General features: G+C 36.5%; 1 protein-coding gene across 6 annotated transcripts in view; it reads right to left on the bottom strand.

The window, feature by feature from the left end:
* LOC136168958 (C4b-binding protein alpha chain-like) overlaps positions 1-16,292 on the bottom strand; it is a 68,310-nt gene that overhangs the window by 15,943 nt on the left and 36,075 nt on the right. For all 6 annotated transcript variants that reach the window (XM_065936702.1, XM_065936703.1, XM_065936701.1 and 3 more), the window contains 3 exons: positions 2,014-2,099; positions 1,642-1,836; positions 1,217-1,399 (listed from right to left, as the gene is read on the bottom strand). In XM_065936702.1, coding sequence (XP_065792774.1) covers positions 1,217-1,399; positions 1,642-1,836; positions 2,014-2,099 — 464 coding nt within the window. The remainder of the gene's footprint in view (positions 1-1,216; positions 1,400-1,641; positions 1,837-2,013; positions 2,100-16,292) is intronic.

Genomic DNA, 16,292 nt, shown 5'->3' with positions numbered 1-16,292 from the left:
TTTTTCATCTTCATTTTACATCACAAACTTTAGTCTCTGAATTGAAGCATTGGGCTTGCTAGGTAGGTATGGCTGGAGAAATGTTCCAGGCAAATACATCGAAATTTCTTGTTTCCTGACTGATAGAAGAAAACAAACAAGAGCCATTCATCTTATCCAGATGACATCAGGAATATTATCATTGAAGGATTTGTCAAGAACAAATCAAATACCAAGTGACTTTTGAGCCTAAATATGTGTCTTGTCATCTTCACTCTTTCCTGATAATACAGGTTCACAATATGGAAATATAATACAAACATGTCAATTTGGACATTTATTATATTTTCATCTTCAAGGGTAAGGGTCTTTTTAAACAGTTTTCTTGAGAGACAAGTCATGTAACATAAAATTCATCCATTTAAAGTACACAATCCAGTGGTTTTCAGTATATTCACAGAGTTCTCCAACCATCACCACTAGCCAATTTTTGTATATTTTTACTAACCAAAAATAAACTCAGTACTTGTTAGCAGTTACCCGCCAGTCTTGTCTTCTCTCAGTTCCTAGAGACCACTAAAAGACTTTCTCTCTCTATGGATTTGCCTAACCTGGACATTTCAAATAATGGATGTCTGATTTGTAAAATGAGGATAATACTAGTGCCCACAATTCTGGACAGAATTCATTGAATTAATTCTTGCTATAAACCTATACTAGCATCAAGTTATTATTATTACTATTAAGATAATTTTCAGGGATCCATATGAGTTTATAACTTCAGAGTATGAGAATTATATTGATAGTTAATCCATATAAAATTTTGTATAAGTTAGAAAAAGATCTTTTTCCCTCAGGACTCTTTACTGTTTATCTTTAAAACATTTATCATATGATCTTTGTTAGAACAAAGCAATTTTCTATCAAATGCAAGAAAATTGTTGAAATAAACATACAATAAACAGTTTACTGTAGAGCAACCTCTACAATGCTAACCTCTATCTTTAGGGGTGGAGTATACACAACCTTTACAACTGTGTGTGACAGCTTTTTGTGATGTTATATGACCTTGCACAATATACTGTAATTCTTTTTTTCAACAAGAAAAAAAAGATTGATTTAAATTTAAACTTCTAGTGTGATTCAAATGGGCTTAGGCATGTAAGTATGCTCCCAATAATATTTCTGGATATTTTTAGATGCCAAACATTGAAACTCTTTCATGGTCCGTACTTACTGAGTTCACAAGTGGGAGGAGGAGGATTCCAGCTATTATCAGCTTCACAACGGATTAAACTGTTGCCTTCAAGCCGAAAACCTTTATCACAGGCATATACAATAGACTGTTGATAAGTATAGGTGGGTCCAAACCCAGAGGTTATTTTTCCATCTTTAACCACTGGTTGAACACAAATGACTTCTAAAAATACACAAGAAAAGACAAATTTCAACTTTTAAAAGCTTCAGTAAAATGAGATTCCATCATATCAGTGCTATTTGTTACCATAGGCTGGTACAGCATAAGTATCAGTTTACCAAATTAATGACTGCATCATTGAAATAATTAGTTTTTCTTTGAAAAATTTCACCTCCCCCAATACCTTTATGTTCCTTTTTCTTTTAAAGTAATAATTCAAACCAAAATTCATCATTATGACTTACTTTTACAAGAAGGAGGACTTGGACTCCAGACACCTATTGTCTTATTTTCCACTCTGCAAGAAATGGAGGCTTGGCCTAACATTGAGAAGTCAGGGTCACAGCTGTAGGTGACAGAAGAGCCATATGTGTAGAAGTCTTCATCTCCACCATTGTGTCTCCCATTACTAATGGTTGGAGGAGGTTCACACTTGGCAACTGAGATGAGTGAAGAGGAAGAAATAATGAGGGAAGGCATACTTACAAATCTAACATTCATAATGCAAATTCTAATGAAGTGTATAAGAAGCAACAATGAGGGACATGAGTTTTATTATTACCTAACTTGTAATAAAGTTTAAGTTTATAATCAAGTCAAAAAGAGTCTTTGCTTACTTATACATTGTGGGAGAGGATCACTCCAGCCAACTCCTTTATCTTGGATCTCACAATAACTATTGGCTGAGCCAATTAAGATATACCTGAATAAGACAGGATTGAAGATTTCAATGGAATTATTTCTAGTATAAATTAAGTTGAATAAAGGAGTCTGAATAAATAGACTTATTATTCTATATTAAAAATGAAGAAATAATATTTTATCAGATAACACTTTCCACTGAGAACTCCATTTTGTAAAATTGTATCACTGCAATTAGATGTGTATCTGTTAATTTGTTCTTTTATTCTATAATCTATTACTGTCCTGGCAAATTAAACTTGAAACTTGGTCTCATCAAATCTGGGTGCACAAGTAAATGAATAAACAGACAAAGAAGAATGTTACTTTCCTGAGTGAAGTGATTAATCTTGATTAGCCATGGGAAATTGGATTGCTTAAAAGCAACAGTGGTGATGATGTTTATATCTGAAGAGTAGGAAGATTTCCTGAACATCACCTTGTACTACTTCCATGGCCTCTAATTAAAGTCAAAGAAAACTATAACAACCCAATACATGCAGGACTGCTAATCGTCATAAAATAATAAAGGTTCACACATCTTGGGTCAGAAATCAAGTCTCAGTAAACTTAAGAAAATTGAAATCATATCAAGCATCTTTTCTACCCACAATACTATGAGACTAGATATCAGTTATGGGGGGAAAAAACTCTAAAAAATATATACATATAAACACATGGAGATTAAATAATACATTCTAAGTAATGAACAGGTTGTTGAAGAAATAAAAAAGGAAATGAAAAAATCTTTAGAAACAAATGATGATGAAAACACAACAACCCAAAACCTATGGGATACATCAAAAGCAGTTCTAAAAGGGAAGTTTATAGCAATACAATCCTACCACAAGAAACAAGAAAAAATCAAATAGAAAACTTGACTTTACAACTAAAATAACAAAAAGAAGAACAAAAAGACCCCAAAGTCACTAAAAGCAAAGATATCATGAAGATCAGAGCAGAAATAAATGAAAAAGAAATAAATGGAACAATAATAAAGATTAATACAACTAAAAGATGGTTCTTTGAGAAGATAAATAATATTAACAAACCATTAGTCAGACTCATCAAGAAAAAAGGGAGAAGAATCAAATCAACAAAATTAGGAATGAAAAAGGATAAGTTACAAAAGACAATGCAAAAACACAAAGGATTTTAAGAGACTATTATAAGCAACTATATGTAAATAAAATGGACAACCCAGAAGAAATGGGCACATTTTTAGAAAAGTTCAAACTTCCAAGAGTGAACAGGAAGAAATAGAATATATGAACAAGCCAATTACAAGCAGTGAAATTTAAAACTGTGATTTAAAAAAAAGGAAAACTCCCAAAAAGCAGAAACCCAGGGCCAGATGGCTTCACAGGTGAATTCTATCAAACATTAGAAGAATTAATGCCTACACTTCTAAAACTCTTTCAAAACACTGAAGTTGAAGGAACAATCCCAAACTCATGCTACAGGGGCACAATCACCCTGATAGCAAAACCAGACAAAGACAAAACACAAAAAGGAAAATTGCAGGCTAATATCATTGGTGAATATAGATGTAAAACTCCTCAAGAAAATTCTAACAGAATTCAACAATGCATTAAGAAGATCATACACCATGATCAAGTCATGTTTATTTCAGGGATGCAAGGATTCTTCAATATACACAAATCAATCAATGTGATACACCATATTAATAAATTGAAAGATAAAAATGATATGATAATCTCAATAGATGCAGGAAAAGCTTTTGACAAAATTCAGCACCCATTTATGATAAATACTCTTCCAAAAAAATGGGCATAGAAGGAATCTACCTCAACATAATAAAGGGCATATATGATAAACCCACAGCAAACATTCTCAGTGGTGAAAAACTGAAATCATTCCCTCTAAGATCAGGAACAAGACAAGGGTGCCCATTCACACCACTGTTATTTGACATAGTTTTCTAAGTCCTAGCTATGGCAGAGAATAAAAAGAAATAAAAGGAATACAGATTAGCAAAGCAGAAATAAAAGTCTCACTGTCTGCAGACAACATGATACTATATACAGAAAACCCTAAGGATACTATCAGAAAATTACTAGAGCTAATCAGTTGAATTTAGTAAAGTTACAGGACACAAAATCAATATACAGAAATCACTTACATTCCTATACACTAAAGCAAAGAAAAATCAGAAAGAGAAATTAAGGAATAAATTCCATTTACCATTGTAAAACAAAGAATAAAATACCTAGAAATAAACCTACCTAAGGAGATAATAAGTGTATACAGAAAACTATAAAGCAATGATGAAAGAAATCAAAGACAACATAATCAAATGGAGAGATTTTCCATGTTCTTAGGTTGGAAGAATCAATATTGTGAAAACGACTATACTACCAAATGCAATCTACAGATTCAACGTGATCCCTATCAAATGAACAATGGCATTTTTCACAGAACTAGAACAAAAAACCTCATGATTCATATGGAAACACAAAAAGCCAAGAAGTGCCACAACAATCTTGAGAAAGAAGAATGGAGCTGGAGGAATCACCCACCCTGACTTCAGACTACACTACAAAATTGCAGTCATCAAGACAGTATGGTATTGGCACAAAAAATAGAAATATAGACCAATGGAACAAAACAGAAAGCCAGAGATAAACCCACACACCTATTGGCAACTTACGTTTGACAAAGGAGGCAAGAATATACAATGGGGCAAAGATAGTCTCTTCAATAAGTGGTGCTGGGAAAACTGGACAAAGAATGAAATTAGAACACATCCTAACACCATACACAAAGATAAACTCAAAATGGATTAAAGATTTAAATTTAGGGCCAGAAACTAAAAAACTCATAGAGGAAACATAGGCAGAACACTGTATGACATAAATCATAGCAAGATCCTCTATGACCCACCTCCTAGAGCTCCTAGAGTAATGAAAAAGAAAAATAAACAAGTGGGACCTAATAAACTTAAGGACTTTTGCACAGCAAAGGAAACTGTAAACATAGTGAAAAGACAACCCTCAGAATGGGAGAAAATAATAGTAAATGAAACAACTGACAAAGGATTAATCTCAAAAATATACAAGCAGCTCATACACTCAATACCAGAAAAGCAAACAATCCAATCAAAAAAGTGGGCAAAACACCTAAACAGGCATTCTTCCAAAGAAGGCATACAGATGCCTAATAAGCACATGAAGAGTTGTGGTACATATACACAATGGAATGTTACTCAGCTATGAAAAAGAACACATCTGAGTCAGTCCTAATGAGGTAGATGAAACTGAAGCCTATTATACAGAGTGAAGTCAGAAAGAGAAGCACCAATACAGTATATTATTACATATATATGGAATTTAAAAAGATGGTAATGGCAATCCTATATGCAAGGCAGCAAAAGAGACACAGACATAAAGAACAGACTTTTGGAACATGTGGGAGAAGGCGAGGTGGGATGATCTGAGAGAATAGCATTGAAACATGTATATTACCATATATAAAACAGATGACCAGTGCAAGTTTGATGTGTGAAGCAGGGCACTCAAAACCAGTGCTCTGGGACAACCCAGAGGGATGGGGTTGGGAAGGAACTGGGAGGGGGTTTCAGTATGCCAGGGACACATATGCACCCATGGCTGATTCATGTCGATGTATGGCCAAAACCACCATGATGTTATAAAGTAATTATGTTCCAATTAAAATAAATTAACTAATACAAAAAGAAACTAGGACTAAAACCACCATATAACCCAGCAATCCCACTCCTAGGCATATACCCTGAGGAAACCAAAATTGAGATAGTTACATGTTCATTGCAACACTATTTACAATAGCCAGGACATGGAAGCAACCTAAATGTCCATTGGCAGATGAATGGATAAAGAAGCTATGTTATGTATATACAACGGAATATTATTCAGTCATAAAAAAGGAATGTGTTTGAGTCAGTTCTGATGAAGTGAATGAATGTAGAGCCTATTAAACAGAGTGAAGTAAATCAGAAACAGAAAAACAAGTATCATATATTAATGAATATATATATGGAATCTGGAAAGACAGTACTGATTGACCTATTTGCAGGGCAGCACGGGAGACGCAGGCATAGAGAACAGACTTATAACATGGTGGGGGAGGAAGAAGAGGGTGGGATGTACAGAGAGAGTAACATGGAAACATACACACTACCATATGTAAAATATATACCCAGTAGAAATTTGCTCTATGACTCAGGGGACTCAAAGTGGGGCTCTATTAACAATCTAGTGAGGTGGGATGCAGAGGGAGGTGGGAGGGAGTTTCAGGAGGGAAGGGATATAGTATACCTATGACTGATTCATGTTGATGTTTGGCAGAAAACAATACAATATTGTAAAGCAATTATCCTTCAACTAAAAATAAATAAATTTAATTTTAAAATACAAGGATAAATGTTCAGGTGATCCCCCTAGGCAAGGATTCAGGATCAGATGAAGTGTTTGCTGAGGACAAAGAGGATATGGAAAGGGTAATAGAAGCAAGTAGTTACAAACACCAACTACAACCACATGATCGTTGTAGAAATAAGAATCCTAGTAGTTATAAATATTTCTTTCTTCTTTACATATGAATAGATTTGGTCTAAATTAAATGTTTCTCTTTTCTTTTTTCATCCCTCTACCATCTAAACAAGATATGGTAGTTTATCTTATATAGCTCAGTATTTAAATTACAGGATATCAAAGGAGAGGTATGACTTTGCTTAAAGAAGATTGTCTTTGGGAGAGAAAGTTAGCATGTTTTCAGTTGTATGAGAGATAGTTGTGTTATGTAAGTTGGAAACACAATTTTGCTATTGCCTTGATCTGTAAGTTAAACTAAATATGGTTAAAACAAGTGCATATAAATGCCATATTTGACAAGGGGTGGGTGGACCCTGGTAGGTTTGAATTGCATCAACTTAACCTAAAGAGAAATTTTTCCAGAATTTTCTTTCATGCATAATGTCAAGTTATTGTGGTCTATAAGTGAATTAATAGCCAAGTTCTGTATATGTTTAAAAGGTCAGATCACAGCCCAAGATGTGCTTACAGAACACATATTGTTGCTTCTCTGCTCCATCACCTGGGTGCCATAGCACACAGCCAGGATTACAGCAAACCCAGATCCTGGAGGATGTCCTCCTTCACATCGTCCAACTTCTGATCTAAGTACATCAGCACCGTAGGGAAGGGCAACAACTTCTACAAAATATTCTCATCTTTGAAGTCAAAGGCTGAGAGGTGATGAAGGAACAATATGAGCCCCAGTCTATACTCATGGGTATACTCTAGTGCATACTATGACTTCCAGTCTATACTCCACTCAGCCATGTGGTTCCTTTTTTGGTTTTGCATCTCCCACTTCAAATTCACCTTCCCTTTTTGACTGCCTGCCCTGCTGACCTCAGGTCACAGTAGCAAATGTAGAAGAAACAGCCTACTGTACACTTTCGCCAGCTGCCAGACTGTTATCAAGTCAGATTCCTATAGCAAATCCATATATATACACCTGAGTTAGTCCCAACTGATATAACTGATTAGACCAAAAATAAATAAATAAATAAAATAAACTGCAATAAAAAAAAGTATGAAAATGGAAATTAAGAGGTATAATAATCACTCTTTGCAGAGGATATGATTACAAACTGGGTAATCCCAAGAGAATTAAACTGAAAAACTAATATAAATAATAAAAGAATTTAGAAAGTTAGCTTAGATATCAAGTTTACATACAGAAATCAAGCATATTTAAATACAAATACACATATAATGTTACAGTATTTAATGGAAGAAATGATCCATTTAAAGTAGCAAAAATAAGGGCTTCCTTGGTGGCTCAGGGGTAAAGAATCCACCTGCTAATGCAGGAGATATGAGTTTGATCCCTGATCCAGGAAGATCCCACATATTGAAGAGCAACTAAGCCTGTACACCACAACAATTGAGCCTTTACTCTGAGCCCAGGGGCCACAACAATTACCAAAGCCCACACATCCTGTGCTCTGCAACAAGAGGAGCCACCACAATGAGAAGCCAGCGAGCACCACAATTAGAGAGTAGCCCTACTCGCCACAACTAGAGTAAAGCCCTTGCAGTAACAAAGACCCACCACAGCGAAAAATTAAATAAAATAAGTAAAAAATTAAACATAAATAAATAAAATAGCAAAACTAAAATACCTAGGTTTAATCACTTCAAGAAGTGCAGGAAAAAAATACTGAAACACTTCTGAAGAAACAAGAGAAAAACACTAAAATGAATAGGGTATAGCACTCCAAAACAGGCCACTTTGGCATCAATATTATTTTCAGCTAAAGGTACCTGAAAATTAGCAGATGCAAGAAACTTCTGACCTCCCGTTTTCTTCCTCAAAGCAGACCAAATTCCCATGTGAAAGATGACTTTTCTATACCAGGAGGAAAGAACATTTTTATCACTTGAAATAAGAGTATTGAGGCCAAGAGAAATCTGTAAGATCATGTTAAAAATAATGCTTATCTCTCTTTAGCCACCATATATATTTTCATTGCTGTCATTGTTGTTTAGTCGCTAAGTTGTGTCCAACTCTTTTATGACCCCATGGACTGTAGCCCACCAGACTCCTCTGTCCATGGGATTTTCCAGGCAGGAATACTGGAGCGGGTTACCATTTCCTTCTACAGGTGATCCACAAATACTCTTCTTTGCTCAGTCTAATATATAAAGGGTGGGGTAAATGTGGCAAAGTAGGAGGACATGGAGTTCACATCTCCTCATAGCTAGGGCATCTGTCAGGCACTGGTGGGGGACCTCAGACACCTAAGGCTGGGAGGAACCCCTGTGTGACCAGGTAGGACGCAGGGGGAAGGGAAGCGGGAGGAACTGGCACCCTGAGGCTCAGTTGGGGGCAGACAGGGGATTCACAAGCTGGGAGTGGGCCGCCAACAATGGGGATGTGGAAAGACCTTGGGGGAATCACAGGGTCAAAAGGCAATACAGCCAGCATTTCCCCTGCCCACTCAAACCCTAGGAGGCCTGCTGGGATCTCAGACCTGAACCTTCACCCTCTGAGGCCCCCTCTAGCTGCAGGGTTCCTGGGGGCAAGAGAGTGAGAGAGGGAAGGAGGGAGGAAAATAGACGCCAGCAGACCTAGTGCTCCTGAGATGCAGCTGGGGGAGGGGAAGGGTTTTCACACTCAAGTGAGGACCATCCAGTGAGGAGTTCAGCAGAGATGAAGAGAAACATTCCAGGGATTGGATTGGAAGGGAATGGGGCCACTGTTTCCCCCTCCAATTTGGACCCTGGAGAGCCTGTTGGGGTCCTGTTGCCTGAACCTTGGACCACTGAGGTACCCTCCAGCTCTGCTGAGCCCTAAGTCCTGCCTCCGTCACTTCTCAAGACTGGTCCTGAGCCTACGCCCCACACCTGCCTAAGCCCCATTCTCTCCTAAGACCTGCCCACCTACAGCCAAGGCCTTCTCCAGAACCCTTTTCCTTCTTTTTTCATTTTTTGCTGTTGTCCTTCCGTTTTGCTGTATTTTTGTTTCATTTATGTTTTTATTTTTCTATTTTTAATTTTCTAATTTTACCTTTTATTCTTTGTTATTTTCATATTTTTCTTTTTCCTTCTTTCTTTTTTTTTCTTTGCCCTGGGGTTAGGAGTGAGCTCCATATAGTGGGAGAGTTGCATCCAAACCACTAGACTGACAGAGAACCTCAGACCAAAGGGAATATTAATTCAGAGTGAGTCATCCTGGAGGGCCTCATCTCAGCACCAAAACCTGACTCTGCCCAACTGCCTGCTAACTCCAGTGCTGGAAACCTCAGGCCAAACAACAAGTAAGACAGGGATACAGTCCCACCCATTAAAAAAAAAAAAATGAGACCACAAAAACATATGTTACAAAGTTAAAAACCTACAAGACCAAATAAATGAAGAGGAAATAGGCAACCTACCTGAAAAAAGAGTTCAGAGTAATGATAGTAGAAATGATCCAAAACCTTGGAAAAAGAATAGAGGCATAGATCCAGAAAATACAACAAATATTTAACAAGGACCTAGAAGACCTAAAGGACTAAACAAACAGTGGTGAACAATACAATAAATGAAATGAAAAATCCATTAGAAGGAATCAATAACAATAACAGAACAAGAAGAATCAATTTGTGAGCTAGAAAATAGAGGAGTGAAAATAACTGCCAAGGAAAAGAATAAACAAAAAAGAATGAAAGAAATTGAGGACAGTCTCAGAGACCTCTGGGACAACATTAAATGAACCAACAATTCAAATTGTAGGAGTCCCAGGAGAAGAGAAGGACAAAGGATTTGAGAAAACATTAGAAGAAATTCTAGTTGAAAACTTCCCTAACATGGGAAAGTAAATATCCACCCATGTCCAGGAAGCACAGAGAGTCTCATATAGGATAAACCCAAGAAAAAAGCATGTACCAATCAAATGAACAAAAAGTAAATTCAAAGAAAAGATGTTAAAAGCAGAAAGGGAAAAGTAACAAATAACATACAAGGGAATCCCCATAAAGTTGTCAGCTGATTTTTCAGCAGAAACTCTTCAACCCAGAAGGGAATGGCAGGATATAAGTGATGAAAGGGAAAAACCTACAACCAAGATTTACCCAGCAAGGATCTCATTCAGATTTGGTGGAGAAAAGCAAAACTAAAAGAATTCAGCACTACCAAACTAGCTTTACAACAAATTCTCTAGGTATGAAGTACAAGAGAAAAGAAATAACAACAAAAACAAGCAAAAACAATTAAGAAAATGGTAATAGTGAAGTGAAGTCACTCAGTCGTGTCCGACTCTTTGCGACGCCATGAACTGTAGCCCACAAGGCTCCTCCACCCATGGAGTTTTCTAGGCAAGAGTACTGGAGTGGGTTGCCGTTCCCTTCTCCAGGGGATCTTCCCAACCCAGGGATTGAACCCGGGTCTCCCACATTGTGGGCAGACACTTTACCGTCTGAGCCATGAGGGAGCCAAGAAAATGGTAATAGGAACATACATATCAATAATCACCTTGAAAGTAAATGGATTAAGTGTTCCAATCAAAAGGCACAGACTGGCTGAATGAATACAAAAACAAGACCCATATATATGCTGCCTATAAGAAACCCACTTCAGACTTAGGGACATATACAGACATAAAGTGAGAGGATGGAAAAAGATATTCCATGCAAATTGAAATAAAAAGAAAGTGGCAGCAACAATTCTCATATCAGACAAGATAGACTTTAAAGTAAATAGAGCTACAAGAGATAAGGGAGGACACTACATATTGATCATGGAATCAATCCAAGGAGAAAATGTAACAATTTTAAGTATTTATGCAGCCAGCATAGGAGCACCTCAATATGTAAGGCAAATGCTAACCACCATAAAAGGGCAAATTGATAGTAACACAATAATAGTGGGGGACATTAACACCTCACTTACACCAATAGCCAGATCATCCAGACAGAAAATAAATAAAGAAATACAGCTTTAAATGACATGATAGACTAGATAGATTTGATGTATATTTATAGGACATTCACTTGAAAGTTGCAAAATACAATTTCTTCTCATGTGCATATGGAATATTCTCCAGGATAGATCACATCTTTGGTCACAAACCAAGCCTTGGGACATTTAAGAAAATTGAAATTGTATCAGGGATCTTTTCTGAACACAGCAGTATGAGATTAGAAATTAATTACAAGGAAAAAAACTAAAACATAAACATATGGAGGTTGAACAGTGCCCTTCTTAATAAGCAAGAGATCATTGAAGAAATCAAAGGGGAAAAATATTTTATACGCAGAAATGAATGACAACAAAAACAGGACAATCAAAAACCAGTGGGGTGCAGCAAAAGTAATTCTAAAGGGAAGTTATAGCAATTCAACCTCAACTCAAGAAACAAGAATAGTCTCAAATAAGCAATCTAATCTTACATCTAAAGAAACTAAAGAAAGAACAACAACAACAAACCAAAGTTAGTAGAAGGAAAGAAGAGGTCAGAGCAGAAATAAATGAAATAGAAATGAATAAAACAGTAACAAAAATCTATATAACTAAAAGTTGGTTCTTGGAGAAGATAAATAAAACATATAAACCCTTACCCAGAATCATCAAGAAAAAAAGGGAGAGGACTCAAATCAATAAAATTAGAAATGAAAAAGGAGAAATGATAATTGATACCATAGAAAATCAAAGGACCACAAGAGACTGCTAGAAACAACTATATGCCAACAAATTAGACAACGTGGATGAAAAGGACAACTTCCCAAGACTGAACCAGGAGGAATTAGAAAATATAAACAGACCAATCACAAGTAACCAAATGGAAACTATAATTAAAAATCTTCCAAGACCAGATGGTTTCATGGCAAATTTTATCAAATATTTAGAAAGCATCTAATGCCTATCCTCAAACTTCCCCAAAAAAAATGCAGAAGGAGGAACACTCCCAGACTTGTTCTATGAGGCTACCATCACCCTGATATCAAAACCAGACTAAGATATCACAAAAAGGATTATACACCAATATCACTGATAAAAATAGACTCAAAAATCCTTAACAAAGTATTAGCAAATAGAATCCAATAATATGCAAAAAGGCTCATAAACCATGGTCAAGTGAGATTTATCTCAAGGATACAAGGATTCTTCTATACATGCAAATCAACTTATATTACATAAGTTTATATATAGTTTACATATAGTTTACATAAGTTTATATATAGTGTATTACACACTACATTAACAAAATGAAGAATGTAAACAGTATGATCATCTCAATAGATGTAGAAAAAGTTTTTGACAAAATTCAACACCCATTTGTGAAGGAAAAAAAAAATTCTCCTGAAAGTGAACATAGAGGGAATCTACCTCAACATAACAAAGGCCATATATGACAAACCCACAGCAAACATCATTCTCAGTGGCAAAAAAACTGGAAACATTTCCTCTAATCAGGACCAAGACAAAGATGTCTACTCTCACCACTATTATTCAACCAGTTTGGAAGTCCTAGTCATGGCAATCAGAGAAGAAAAAGAAAAGAAAAAAAAAAAAAAAAGTGGAATCCAGATTGGAAAAAGAACCCAGAGAAGAAAAATGAAAAAAAAAAAAAAAAAGGAATCCAGGTTATCATTGTTTGAAGATGACATGATACTATACATAGAAAATCCTAAAGATGCCGCCAGGAAAATACTAGAGTTAATCAATGAACTTGATAAAGTTTCAGGATACAATATTAATGCAAAGAACTCTCTTGCATTCCTATACACTAACAGCAAAAGATTAGAAAGAGAAATTAAGGAAACAATCCCATTTACAGCAAAAAGAATAAAATACCTAGGAATAAACCTACCTAAGGAGACAACTAAAAAGCCTCTTGAAAGTGAAAGAGGAGAGTGAAAAAGTTGGCTTAAAGCTTAACATTCAGAAAACTAAGATTATGGCATCTGGTCCCATCACTTCATGGGAAATAAATGGGGAGACAGTGGAAACAGTGGCTGACTTATTTTTTGGGCTCCAAAATCACTGCAGATGGTGACTGCAGCCATGAAATTAAAAGACGCTTACTCCTTGGAAGGAAAGTTATGACCAACCTAGATAGCATATTAAAAAGAAAAGACATTACTTTGCCAACAAAGGTCCGTCTAGTCAAGGCTATGGTTTTTCCAGTGGTCATGTATGGATGTGAGAGTTGGACTGTGAAGAAAGCTGAGACCTGAAAAGTTGATGCTTTTGAACTGTGGTGTTGGAGAAGACTCTTGAGAGTCCCTTGAACTGCAAGGAGATCCAATCAGTCCATCCTAAAGGAGATCAGTCCTGGGTGTTCATTGGAAGGACTGATGCTGAAGCTGAAACTCCAGTACTTTGGCCAACTCATGCGAAGTGTTGACTCATTGGAAAAGACCCTGATGCTGGGAGGGATTGGGGGCAGGAGGAGAAGGGGACGACGAGGATGAGGTGGCTGGATGGTATCACCAACTTGATGGGCATGGGTTTGAGTAGACTCCAGGTGTTGGTGGTAGAGACGGAGGCCTGGTGTGCTGCAATTCATGGGGCTGCAAAGAGTTGGACACGACTGAGCGATTGAACTGAATTGAACTGAACTGAAGGAGACAAAAGACGTGTACTCAGCAAACTATAAAACACTGATGAAAGGAGTCAAAGATGACACAAATAGTTGAAGAGATATAACATGTTCTTGGATGGGAAGAATCAATATCATGAAAATGAATATGCTACCCAAAGCAATCTACAGATTCAATGCAATCCCTATCAAATTAACGATGGCATTTTTCACACAATTAGAACAAAAAATTTTATAATTTGTATGAAAATACAAACTATCCTGAATAGTCAAAGCAATCTTGAAAAAGAGAGCTGGAAGAATCAGGTTCCCTGACTATATTACAAAGCTACAGTAATCAAGATAGTATAGTATAGGCACAAAAACAGAAATATAGATCAACAGAACAGGATAGAAAGCTCAGAGATAAACCCAAGCATCTATAGTCACCAAATCTATGGTAAAGGAGGCAAGAGCATACACAGGAGAAAAAACAGTCACTTCAATAAGTGGTGCTGGGAGAACTGGACAGCTATTGATATGTGTTAAAGAATGAAATTAGAACACTACCTAACTCCATACACAAAAATGAACTCAAAATGGATTAAAGACCTACTGCAAGACTGGACATTTATTCTTAGAGGAAAACATAGGAAAGACACTTTTTTCCAACAGAAATCACAGCAAGATATTTTTGGACACACCTCCTAGAGTAATGAAAATAAAAACAAAAATAAACAACTGGAATTTAATTAAACTTAAAAAACTTTTTCATAGCAAAGGAAACCATAAATAAGACAAAAAAAAAAAAAACAACCCTCAGAATGAGAAAAAATATTTGCAAACAAAGCAACAGACAAAAGATTAATCTCCAAATTGTATAAACAGCCCACAGAGCTCAATATCAAAGAAAAAACCCAACAGAAAATGGGCATAAGATCTAAATAGACATTTCTTCAAAGAAGACATACAGATGACCAAAAGGCACATGAAAATATACTCAACATCACTAATTATTAAATAAATGTGAATCAAAATTACAGTGAGGTATCACCTCACTCTGATGATAGTGGTCATCATCAAAAATCTACAAGCAATAAATGCTGGAGAGGGTGTGGGGAAATGGGAACCCTCTTGCACTGTTGCTGGGAATGTAAACTGATAGAGCCACTATGGTGAACTGTGTGGAGGTTCCTTGAAAAAGTAAACATAGAACTACCTTATGACCCAGCAATCCCACTGCTGGGCATACATCCTGAGAAAACTGTGATTCAAAAAGACACAGGTATCACGTGTTCATTGCAGCACTATTTACAATGGCCAGGACATGGAAACAACCTGTGTCCATCAACAGACAAATAGATAAAGAAGATGTGGTACATATATACAATGGAATATTTTTCACCATAAAAGGGAACAAAATTGGTCCATGTGGATGGACCTATCATCTGTCATACAGAGTGAAGTAAGTCAGACAGAAAAAAACGAGCATGGTATATTAATGCATGAATGTGGAATCTAGAAAAATGGTACAGATGAACCTAGTTTCAGGGCAGAAATAGAGACACAGACATACAGAATGGGCATATGACACAGCGGGAAAAGGAGAGTGGAATGGTTAAGAGATTAGGTTGACATATATACACTGCCATGTGTAAGATAGATAGCTAGTGGGAGCCTATAGTAAAGCACAGGGGGCTCAGCTCAATACTCTGTGATAACCTAGATGGGTGGGATGGTAGGGAGAGATCTAAAAAGGAGGCGATATGTGTATACATATAACTGATTCACTTTTTGTACAGCAGAAACTAACACATGTGTTAGTTGCTCAGTCACATCTGACTCTTTGCGACCCCATGGATATTAGCTTACCAGGCTCCTTTTTCCATGGGATTCTCCAGGCAAGAATACTGGAGTGGGTTGCCATTTCCTTCTCCAGAGGATCTTCCCCACCCAGGGATCAAACTTGGGTCTCCTGCATTGCAAGTAGATTCTTTATCATCTAAGCCACCAGGGAAGCCATAGGAAAGCAATTATATTCCAGTAAAAAAAAAAAAAATTAACATATAAGCACATAGGCCTAATCATTTTGGAGGTCTTTATTTTCCTGTGCAGGTTCCCATGTACATGTAAAAATTAGATT

This window comes from Muntiacus reevesi, chromosome 5, assembly GCF_963930625.1.
Source record: "Muntiacus reevesi chromosome 5, mMunRee1.1, whole genome shotgun sequence".
NCBI lineage: Eukaryota > Metazoa > Chordata > Mammalia > Artiodactyla > Cervidae > Muntiacus > Muntiacus reevesi.
This window is presented reverse-complemented; position numbering and strand designations above follow the sequence as displayed.